At 33.6% G+C, this 12,471-nt stretch overlaps 1 protein-coding gene across 1 annotated transcript in view; it reads left to right on the top strand.

Moving 5' to 3' along the window:
* The window catches only part of LOC110110192 (40S ribosomal protein S15), a 31,110-nt gene extending 21,172 nt beyond the window's left edge, over window positions 1–9,938 (top strand). Inside the window, exons 4-5 of the mRNA XM_020841572.2 lie at window positions 8,776–8,910; window positions 9,478–9,938. Coding sequence (XP_020697231.1) covers window positions 8,776–8,910; window positions 9,478–9,591 — 249 coding nt within the window. The 3' untranslated portion in view covers window positions 9,592–9,938. The remainder of the gene's footprint in view (window positions 1–8,775; window positions 8,911–9,477) is intronic.
* Window positions 9,939–12,471: the final 2,533 nt, after the last annotated feature.

Here is a 12,471-nt window from a genome sequence, read left to right as displayed (position 1 = left end):
AGGTATTTTTCTTCATGCATGTTTTGAGTTTGCTATAGTTTTCTCTTGTTTTTCTTTTATGAGGACTCCCTAGCGGTGACTAGGTTATTTGGGAGAGCCAATCTATCTCTAATTGTATATCACTTGTATGTTGTTTCTCGTTGAGTTATTAATAAAAAAATTAGCCCTTATTCCTATCATTTGCTGCTATTTTCCCTTTTGTTATGTTGTTTTCTTTAATCTTTTTTTGTTTTCTTTACTATTCTCGTTGATTTTACTCAACGACATATCAAATTGATATCATAGTGGTGTCCTGTGCTGAAAGTTAAAGTCGCCATCGTTGATTTCTGCTGAATTTTTTTTCCACCTTGCTGAAACCATTGGGGTACGGATGCAAGGTTGAGAAAGTTAAAGATGCCGGTTTTCGAAGGGGAAGATGCTTAAGGTTGGGTGTACCGGGTGGAGTTTTGCTTTGCGATCAATGGTCTGACGGAAGGAGAAGAACTCTTGGCCAATGTTTAAAATTGCGTATTCGGTTATTGAGGCGTTTTTCGTTCGTGAGGCGAGGCGTAAGACTCAAGGAGTTTTGAGGCGTAAGCCTCAAAATCAAAAAATTGCGTAAACAAAAAATGATAAATTTTGTATGTAGTAATGAGTAAATAATATATAAAACATAAAAATGCACAAGATATGAAGTGAAATCAAAATATCCCATTATAAAACAACATGAAATATAGTTCAACTCAAACTCCATCTTTCCTAAATCACAGTATTCTTTTCATTAACATATAAGAGTTATTTTGAGTGGTACCGGAACAAAATTTTATTGTAAGAGTTATTTTGAATGGTACCGAGCGGTATTGGCTCGGTATCGAGCATGTACCTAGTGGTACCGATCATGTACTGCTCAGTACCGAGCATATACCTGCTCGGTACCAACGGTACTGGCTCGGTACCGAGCATTTACCTAGTGGTACTGAGCATGTACTGCTCAATACCGAGCATATACCGCTCAATACCGAGTATGTACTGCTCAGTACCGAGCATAATTTTTAGAGTCGGACGCCTCTCAACCGTGAGGTGAGGCGCGCCTCAGTAAACTTGAGGCGTACGCCTCAAATCTTGAACTCATTGCGTAGGCTTTGAGGCTTAAATGGACGAAATTGCGCTGAGGCGCGCTTCTTATTACGCAATTTTAAACCATGCTCTTGGCGACAGGGCTGTATGTGGAGGAAAAAGCTCTAGCTTGGTTTTAGTGGAGTGAAGCTTGGTATCCGATCTATTCCTTTGGAGAATTTAAGGATTGTTTGTTGGAACATTTTTGAGACATTTGGGAAGGGGTCCTCTCCATGAATAATTCTATGCCTTAACTCAAGAAGGGACCGTTATGGAGTATTAGGAGATGTTTGAGCTACTATCTAGTAGACTGAGTTGAATTTCTGTGGAAGGGTTGGAAGGAAATTTCATGAAGGGCCTTAGGGAAGACATAAGGGTAGAGCTTAGAGTGTTGAGGCCGAGAGGTTGAGAGAGAGAATGGAGCTAACACAAAGGGTGGAGGAGAAACATTAGAGGGAGAAGGCCAGTCGGAGCAACCCCATGGGAGGGGCTTACTGGAACACCTCTACTTCCTTGGCACCGAGGACCCAGGTGGTGTCATTTTAGAGAAAGGTGACACCTAAGGAGAAGAGTGCTGGAGCCCGTCCTTGAGGCAATTTCAAGTGCCTCACCGAAGCAAAAGTGCAGGACAGGAAAGCAAAAGGGCTACTTCAGGTGTGATGAGAAATTTACACTTGGGCATAGGTGCAAGAATCGAGCCCTTTAGGTCTTGCTGATCTGTGAGGGGGAAGAGTAGAGCGGGGATGAGTTGGAGGATGTATTGGAGGAGACAAGAGCAGTTGCATTTGGATGTGGCGGAGGTGTCCTTGTACTCTTAAATGGGATTTACTCCAAATCACACCATTAAAGTAAGGTGACAAATTGGAAAGCAATCTGTGGTAGTTTTGGTGGATAGAGGAGCCACACATAACTTCATCTCAAATTAGGTGATGGACTAATTGAGGTCGAAGTTAGTGAAAAAGGAAGGATGTGGGGTGATGATGGGAACATGCAAGATAGAGAGGAGCAAGGTGATATGTAAAAGGGTGGTGATGACTTTACAGGATATTCAGGTGGTGGATGATTTCCTTCCCTTGGACTTGGGAAGTGCAGATATGTTTCTAGGGATGAAGTTGCTATAAATTATGAGGGATATGAAGGTGAATTGAAAGTCATTGACCATGGAGATACATGTGGAGGGGAAAAATGTTGTGCTTCAAGGGGATGTCAACTTATCCAAGATTATGATTTCTTTAAAAATCATGCTCATGAAAATCCAGGATGCCTAGGATATTTGATAGAGTTGCAAAGCATAGAAGGAGTCCAGAAACAAGAGACTAGGAAAATTCTAGTTAGGACCTAGTAGATTCTACATAATATCAGGATATATTTCAACCACCGGTCAGGTTACTACCGCCTCACGAGCACGAGCTTGCTATCTACTTGAAAGAAGGGATTACTCCCATCATTGTCAGACCATATCGTTACCCCTGATCCAGAAGGATGAGATAGAGAGGTTGATTAGGGAGGTGATGGAAGCATCAATCATCAGACCTATTGTAAGCCCTTTCTCTAGCTCGGTATTGTTGGTGAAGAAGGATGACATCTGGAGATTCTGTGTAGATTACAAGGCTCTAAACAAGGAAATGGTGCTAGATAAGTTTCCAATTCTCTTGATTGATGAACTCTTGGATAAGTTATTTGGAGTTATGATCTTCTCCAAAATTGATTTGAAGTTGGGATATCATCAAATCAGGATGAAGGCAACAGATGTGCACAAGACGACCTTTAGGACACATGAAGAGAACTAAAAGTTCTTGGTGATGCCTTTTGGCCTCACCAACTCCCCTATCATTTTCTGGTCACTTATGAATCGAGTATTCCAGCAATATCTCTGAAGGTTTGTCTTGTTATTCTTTGATGATATTTTAATATACAACAAGATAGGCATAAAATGTGGATCACTTGAAGACAACTATGGAGACCTTGAGGGAGTATAAGTTATTTGTCAATTAGAAAAAGGGCATATTTGGGCAATCACAGGTGGAGTATCTAGGACATGTGGCATCCAAAGAGGGCGCTTCTGCCAAACAAGTCCAAGATTCAGGCCATGGTAGACTGGTCTCTTCCTAAAAACTTAAGGGAGTTACGGTGGTTCTTAGGTCTCACTGATTACTACAGGATTTTGTGAAGGGATGTGACACCATAGCAGGACCTATGTAGAGCAATTGAAGAAAGATAACTTCAAGTGTGGGGAGGAAGCGACTCGAGCATTTTAAGAGTTGAAGACAACTATGACTAGTGTACGTATTGGCATATTTTAGCCAATTGCTCACAACCAAGCAAGGTTCAAATCAATATTACAAATGAGAGTTGAATTGAGAGCCAACACAATTCTCCACTCATTTGACATCTTTTTAGTCTTCAAAATAATATTAAAAAGTTTAGTAAGCCAAGAAATTCCTTGTTCTCAATATTTTTATAATTTTATTGGAATATCATCAGATCCTACTGCTTTTTCACAATTCATTTTCTTTACTAATATGATAATAAAAATTAAAAATTCTTTTTTTAGAGTGCTAAGATTACTAAAGTCAATTATATTCTCACAACCTTTATTAAAAAAATTATCAATATATCTCATCCACCTATATTGAATATCTTTTTTAAGGAAATCACTTTTTGATTTTCATCCTTATTGTATTTCATTTGAACTAAATCTTTATTTATTATATCTCTTTGCTTAGTTACTATGTTGCACCGATACGAATACGGCGACACGATACGGATACGGGACACGTCAATTCTTAAAAATACAGGGGTATGGATACGACGCGGACACGACATTATAATTTATAAATCATACATAAAAATTAAGAAGAAATCAAAGCATAATATTTGAAATTACAAAAAAATGAAAGTAACATCATTTGTAGCCTTGTAGCTTATAATATCAAAATAAAAGTAAGCATTAAGTGTCTAGTACAGCAACAAAAGCATAAACATAAATTATCTAGCACATGAAGTTTGAACTATTCAGTAGAAGGAATGATATGATTAGCTTCTTCAATGGTTTGTCTTTGAACTTCTATATCATCTTCAATAAATATCATAACTTCTAATTCAAGTTCATCAAGTGAAAGATTAACAATTTCTAATATTAAGCATGTTGTCTTTGCTGCCTAAAAATAAATAAAATAACAATTTCCAATATTTCCATATCATCAAGAGACTCAAATCCAACTCGGAAATGAGAGAACCTTGCTCGCAGCCGCGGAAGTAAATATGACTGGTCTTTTTTTCATATTTTTTTGTTTTTCAATGAACACGCATATCGGATACGCGTGTCCTTTTGAAATTAAGTAGTATTTTAATTGGATACGACAAAGTCGTATCCGACACGTATCGGAGGCATATCCGTGTATCGGTATATCGGATACAACATGCCTTCATAAATAGGTGTATCGTTGCAACATAGCTTAGCTAACTAATATATGCATCTTTCATCCTCATTAATATCTAATCTATTATAGAAATTACTAGAAGTGAAATTTTTTAGACTTTCATTGTAATTTTTTATATCTTTCCCAATTTTTCAAACTTTTATATTTAAATCAATTTTTATAATAAATTATTTTATTTTAATCTTTTCTTGCACATTTTGATTTTACTATCAACTATTTGGAGCTTTTTTTATTTTTAAGAATAAAGGTGATGCACAAGATTGTGCGAATTATAGAGGTATTAAGTTAATGTGTCATACTTTAAAACTATGGGAGCGAGTTATGGAGCATAAGTTGCGGCGTGATACTAATGTTTCTCAAAATCAATTTGGATTCATGACGGGTAGGTCGACTATGGAAGCCATACATTTATTAAGAGGTTTGATGGAGAAATATAGAGAAAATAAGGAGGATCTAAATATGATATTTATTGATTTAGAAAAAGCATATGATAAAGTTCCAAGAGAAGTGCTATGGAGAGTTCTTGAAAAGAAATGAGTCAATAATGCTTATATTCAATCATTAAAGATATGTATGCAGGAGCTATTACTTGTGTTCAAACACAAGGTGGATTGACCAAAGTATATTTCGGTTGGGTTACATCAAGGATCATCCTTAAGCCCATATCTTTTTGCTTTAGTCATGGATGTTTTTCACTAGACATTTGTAAGATGAATGTACCTTGGTGTATGCTTTTTGCTGATGATATTCTTCTTGTTGATAAGACTGGAGAGGGAGTTGAAGTTAAACTTGAATTATGGAGGTCAAACCTTAGAGTCTAAAGGTTTTCGCTTGAGTAGATCTAAAATGGAATATATGGGAGTGTAATTTTAGTAGTAATAGACCTAGTGGGGGATTGTGACTTGAGCGATCAAGTCATTATATAGAAGTACCGTTTTAGATATCTTGGATCTATTGTTCAGAGATGAGGTGAAATAGATGGGAGATATTATTAGTAGAATTCCAGTTGGATGGTTGAAGTGGAGGAATGCATCGGGCTTGTTATGTGATAGAAATGTACCCCTCAAACTTAAGGAAAATTCTATAAGATGGTAGTGAGGCCTGCAATGCTTTATGGTGCGAATGTTGGCCCATTAAAAGAAGCATAAATACTAAGTTAATGTGTGGTAGAGATGAGGATGCTCAGGTGGATGAGTGGCTTTACCCTTAGAGATAGAATATGAAATGAGCATATACGTGAAAAGGTTGGAGTAGCTCCAGTAGAAGATAAGATTAGAGAAAGTCGCCTTAGATGGTTTGGTCACATAAAACGATGGCCTTCCGATGACCCGGTTAGGAGAGTAGATGTATTAGATTTGACTTATGTTAAGAAAGGTAGAGGCAGACCTAAAAAGACTTGGTTAGAAAATATTAGGAATGACCTTTCTTTATTAGATTTAAACGAGAATTTGACTTTTAATAGGACACAATGGAGAAAAAGGATTCATGTAGCCGACCCCACGTAGTGGGATAATTGTTGTTGTTGTTGTTATAACATTAGCTTACTCATAAACATTTCAAATCTTAAGATCTTGAGTCTTACTCAAAAATATTTTTATTGGTGTTCTTTAAATACCTCATATAATCCTAAGATAATATTTTTCTTTATTTTTCATTTTGCGCACCTTCATTTTAAAATCTTAATAAAGCGATGATGGGTACATATATTTTTACTTAGATTGACTTTACAATCTTTGTGATAGGAATTATCTACTTTTTGATAATAAAATAATTAATCTAAAATTGACAATGTCTTTTCTTATAAGTGATAATGTTATTCTCTTTTATTAAAAAAATATTAGCAATTACAAAATTATAAAGTAGAGCAAAAACTTATTTGGTCATACTATCTTTATTAGTCGCTCCAAACTCATATTCACAATGAAATATTTTAAAATCTTCTATTACTCTACCAACATATTCATTATTCTATTTAAATTACCTTTAATAAAAGTTCTTTATTCAAAAGGTATTCTTTGTATTAATTCTTTGAAGTCATTCTAAAATTTTATTTTTTAACATATATCCAAATCTATTTAAGGAGCATAAGTGCTTATGTTTTTAATGATCATAACAATAATAATAATATTTAAAATTATAATTCTATCTTCAATATTTTTTTAATTTCTATAATATTATCTTTCAAATTCTTATTTATAATTACACATATACCATTTCTAGTATAGCGTTTATCCGAATATCATAGTTTGAATCCTAATATATAGTATATCTATCTTCCTATAAATCAAAATATCTATTAATACTATTAATTTGTTTATAGGAGTACATATATTTCAAATTCTTATCCTAATATTAGTTTCATGGACCAGCCCTTTTTGGCCCAAATCCATCCTTGATGTGAGAACTTATGCTTATTTAATATTATATCCGGGCGTCAGTGCAGCGACCTATTGAATCTCATTTTATCCGGTGGATAATGTGAGGTCTTATTGATGTTGGGTCGTACTTCATGCTACCTGTGGACTGAGAGCCTATGGGGAGAATGTAATGAAGTTTGAATTTGAAGAAAAATATAGAAGATGAGAGACAGTGTAGATCTAGGCAAAATCTTTTTATCCAAGCTAGAGATTCAAGAATATTGATAGGGAGAGCTCTAAACTGCAGAGCTTAAGCTAAGAAACGGAAAATGACACATCTTTCTTCTCTTGTGGGTTTGATAATGAATTATCATGTTGTCTCGTTTCTCTTTTTGTGTGATCTCTTTTCCCTCGTCCTATGTGATCCTCTTCCTCTTCTTTTGTGTTTGTCGTCCCTCTCTTTGTGTGTTCCTCCTGCCCCCCTTTTATAGGGCTTGGAAAGGTATGGGGAGTATGCTCTTAGTATGGTGCCTGACCCATCACTCTTTATTGTAGTTCGGTTGTCAATGCCGAGTGGGATGGAGATTGAGAAAGGAAACCGTCTATACATCGATTGGAAGCTGATCCGAGATCCCCTTTTGAGATGTAAAGGGGCTAGTATCGTTGGAGTGTGGTCAGGTGAACAAGCTGGCGTAGAACAAAAAGTGGATTTTTTGTCGCCCAGTTGAGATGAGAAATGGTGAGTAGCATCTTGATGATGGGGCCTTCAGGTTGACCTAATTGTGAGAGAGGTTTGTAGCGGTGATGTGTGCCATTAGTTGTTCGATTTATCTCGTGTGGGAGTCTTAACTCTGACCAAGATGAATAAAGATATGTTTGTCTGAGAATAACTTTTAGGGTCGTTCCTGGCGGCGCGTGCCGGGGGAGGGACTGCCAAGAAGAGTTTGCTGGTGCTGGTCTATCGTGCTCCAGTGATAAGCTCTTTTTTAGCTTCCTGAGGGAATCCCTCGAACGAACTTTGGTCCTAGAGAGGAGTTGCTCCTCCTGCTTGCTTGAATGTAACATGCAAGACAACTTCGAACAGGTACTTGCACAGGCAGTCATGATTATTCGATAAATTTTATGCTGGCTGTTGACTACCCTACGCACAACCCTCCACTTTTATCATCCAGAGTTTGAGACCGACAACGACAATGTTAAATCCACTAATGGTTAATTTTCTATAATTATAAAAGAATTTGGTTAGCATTCGTGGAAATCTATCATGAACTATATTTGAGATCAGAAATGCTAGTTATAACTATAATTTATTTTTTAATTTATATTTTCTGAACTCTATATTAAAGAGCAGAAATGAATTATCTCAACTTAAAAAAAAATGGATGTATCATAAATTCCATGACTTCGGTTGAATTCAATAGTCGTTTAACAAAAATTCTAATACATAAATTTTTTACAATCATGATTGTCAGTCTTAAGCTTTGATGAAAAATATTGAGAGTATTTTAAAATTGTACCTTTTCAATTTTTTTTTTCAGCATATCATATATACCTGGTTTGTATTAATTTTAAGGTTGTCTCACTTATATATGCTAGTGCAGCTCTCGTTGATGTGTTGGTTGAAAGTTTTAGCTACCAATTAAGATATTTTGAATTTAAAACATGCGCATATGATGTATGTGTTTGCCTTAATTAAGTTTTAAAAGAAAACTTGTACATGCTTTCTTATATTTCTGTTGATATGGGTTTAGTTTTAGTTAAGGACCAAGGAGTTCAAAGAAATGATGGAAAAGTTTTCAATGGTTTGTTTTTCTGGGTTAATGGTTTTAAAAAATTTGGCATTTATATTAACTCGTTATTGTGATGAGGAAATTTTACAGAAACGAGATGCACCTGCGGGTGAGAAACCTGAGCCGGTGAGGACTCACCTCCGCAACATGATAATTGTTCCGGAGATGATTGGAAGCATTATTGGAGTTTATAATGGAAAAACTTTCAACCAGGTTGAGATAAAGGTGCGTTTATTTTTGTGTGCCGTCATTAAAACATTGTAGGGATATTGACTATGGAATCTTTGGGATTTGATGAAATTTAATGCACACGGATACCTCTGTTTTCTCAAGCTTTTGTTCTGCCGTTTGTATCTGGTTTTTAGGGATACCTTTAAGCTTAGGATGACATTTTCATTTGTTCTCACTTGTTTAGCGTTTCATGTTGCTCAATAGTTAGCTAGCCATGAAAAAGAGTAGTTTTTTATCTGCATGTTTGTCTTGTTCCCCGGCTTGTTTTAAATATTCCTTTCCCACTTCACTTGTTTATTTTTGGAATTTACTGTTCTCTTATAAAATGCCTTATTTGTCAATTTGTTTTTCACATCTGCTTAACCAAACGTTGCGAATCGAAGTATTGGATAAAAATTATCTTCCAGCGAATCAGCATTTTTAAGTTTCATCAACATTGTCATTAGCTCTTGTCCAGTTGTATTGAATTGTATACTCAGCTCCATTCTTGCTGATTTTTACTACCATTCTTAGGTCTAATTTATGATAAATAAATTCTGCTCAATCCATTTTGGTTTACAGCCAGAAATGATTGGTCACTATCTGGCGGAGTTCTCCATCTCATACAAGCCTGTTAAGCACGGTAGGCCTGGTATTGGTGCAACCCACTCATCCAGGTTCATTCCACTGAAGTAAACGAAAGATGAGGAATCTTGGAACAAAGAAACTAAGAAAGAGTTTTTGCTCCTTGTTTTATATTGCTTTTTAGAAATGGTTGCTGATGATTTTTCTTACTTTTGAATTGGTGATTTATTACTTCTCAAGAGGGATGTTTTAGAATTGATATTTCGGGTTTTATATTCCAGATTGAGTATGAGGTTATTTTGTATGAATTTTCAGGTTACATTTCCATGATTTAACCGTCTTGTCTAAAATATTAATGCCAAGATAATGTCTTGGTTATTATTGTTATGCTCTCTGCATTTTGTTGTTGCTGTTGCTATTTGGGCAACTATATCTGGTAGGCTGTGGCTTCCTATAAATATTGCTTCTTTCTATATCTGATCTTAAGGTTTCTTTCGAAAGCTATTATGGAGAATGTTTGCTGATTTTGTCGGCTAAATTTGGTGTAATCTAAAACAAAAAATTGAACGTTTTATTTATTTATTTATATATAGATGTTAGGTTATGCTCGCTGTTGGAAGCAAGCGTTCGTTTGGATAAACGGGTGCGTATTTGCTGTTTAGATTGCACAAGTGGTTTCTTGTATAATGAAGCTTGCATACCATTTTAATATTGGAGCGCTTATTTGGCACTTTTTTTTACTATTATTAGATACTTCCTGAAATTTTGACAAACTACGCCATGTCCATTCTTTTATTTTAATATATTTGAAGCAAAAACCCTCTTTAAACTGTGAATGTTGAAGTATCAAGGAATATTCATTCAACTCTTTGGTTGGCAGAGCAAAAGAGCAAATGCTAAAACTAACTATTGAAACAAATCAATATTAAAATAAGGTATAATGAGTATCGAAGGAGCGAAAATACCACCAATATTTACCTTATAATGGCATTTTCTTTGATTACAAACTAGGATGGACCATTATAACTTTTTATTTACATAGTATGATTATTTCAACAGATTCAAGCCTCATGATTTCTTTCAAATTTTCTATATTGAATACTCTATTACAAACCCAGTCTACCCGTCGGCTTGCACTGAATTGTAATGGCCATCTGTTACAAATACTAGCACATAGTAGTATATACGATATAAATGATTTTCAATCTGTACTTTCTCTATGAAACTGTAATAAATAAGTTTGTTATTCCCAACAGGATAAAAATAATTTAGTTTTTACAAAGCACACTTAAACAAATGCAGAAAAAACAGCTTATTTGATAAAAAAGAGTGAACTTGAAGATAGGGCTTGCAGCAATTGCTATCAGTTATCGGATACCGGCAACTTAACAATGTTCAGGAAATGCTCTTCCATTGCTTACTATATGTTCTTTAATGATTGAGGTTTTATTTGGGATGATTTTTTTACTGTTTTGTAAAGTTATTTTTTAATATAAAATTCTATTGAAAGCAAAAAAAATTAGTGATCTAAAGCTATCCCAAATGAAGCCTAAATCATGCGCATCAAACCTTGCGGGTTTCATAATCCTGGCTAATTACTAGAGGATGAACTTGTTTGGTCTTTATATCCATTTATAAAAGCGGACATGAAAATTAGAATTTAGAAAATTAAATTGAGACTTTCTCAATTTTAATTTTCTTAATAAATAATTTTTTTTTAAAATATGAAATGAAAAAAATTTTACGAAAATGTTGCCTGAGATCGTAAATCATTTTCTTTGAAACGTCGATTGAGATCGTAAGCCTTCTTCTTCTAATCACCTCAGCAAATATATTTTAATGAGTATGTACATTCAATCAATTACTGATGCACACTTTTTTTCTTAATGCAATTTTTGTTCTCAATACAATTTCATCCTTAAAAAAAAAAGACTAAGAGACTCATATTTTTCATTCAAAGTTCACATCTTATCTATAATGACACATCATAATCTTTATCTTTTAAAATTAAAAGATATTTATAATGACATATCATCATCTCATGGAATTTTATATAATATAAATAAAAAGTGTTATTATAATATAAAGGTGTTACTAATGAAATCATAATTTAACATTTATATTATGTCGCATTATTAACAATAATGTTCAATCAATTTATATATAATAGTGCTAAGGTGTTGAAGAAGTGACCGATGAACCTATAATTCAAGCTCCAAAAAATTTGATCATTATTTTAACTTTTAAACTAATAAATCAAAATTATTAATTTCAATATTATTAAACTATAAATATGAAATTGCACTTTTGAATTTATAGTATAATTTATTCAATTTAAAAGATTGAATTTTTCATTGATTTAATCATTACATATAAACAATCATCCATAAAAAGTTCATAATTAGAGTTAGATAATTCTGTCATCTCGCTAATTATATCTTGATCCTTAAATTCCAATTAATTCTCTAATGAATAATAAACTTTTTTACTGTATCACAAACTTTGAGCGATCAATTGTTAAGATTCTAAATTAACTATTAAATGGAATTAATTTTCTAATTTTCAAAAATGAAAAGGAATGGATTCCATATCTATTTATTAACATATCTATCCATTTGTTTTATTGTGTTTCTAAGATACAATTCTTTCAAATTATTTCTGAGTAAGTCAAGAAACCAAATGTTACAAATAGAAGTTTATTAATAACTTAGGACTATGATTATTTTATATATAATCATTTTTATGATTAATTTTAAATTCTCTCTAGTTAAAATAAAATTTATTGGAGAATTCAAAATTTATCTAATATAGTTCTATATAATCATATTATATAAATTACCTCAATCCTTAATATCTCTATATCAAATAATCCAGATAAGACTACTCCATTTTTAATGTCGATGAATGTACTAATAAAATTAAATTATAGATTCCAACTATAATTAATAATTATATAGTTTTTTAGATTATTATCTATAATTCAACAATCTT

This window comes from Dendrobium catenatum, unplaced genomic scaffold (assembly GCF_001605985.2).
Source record: "Dendrobium catenatum unplaced genomic scaffold, ASM160598v2 fragScaff_scaffold_390, whole genome shotgun sequence".
NCBI lineage: Eukaryota > Viridiplantae > Streptophyta > Magnoliopsida > Asparagales > Orchidaceae > Dendrobium > Dendrobium catenatum.
The sequence above is the reverse complement of the archived record's forward strand: the minus strand, read 5'-3'. Positions and strand labels throughout refer to the sequence as shown.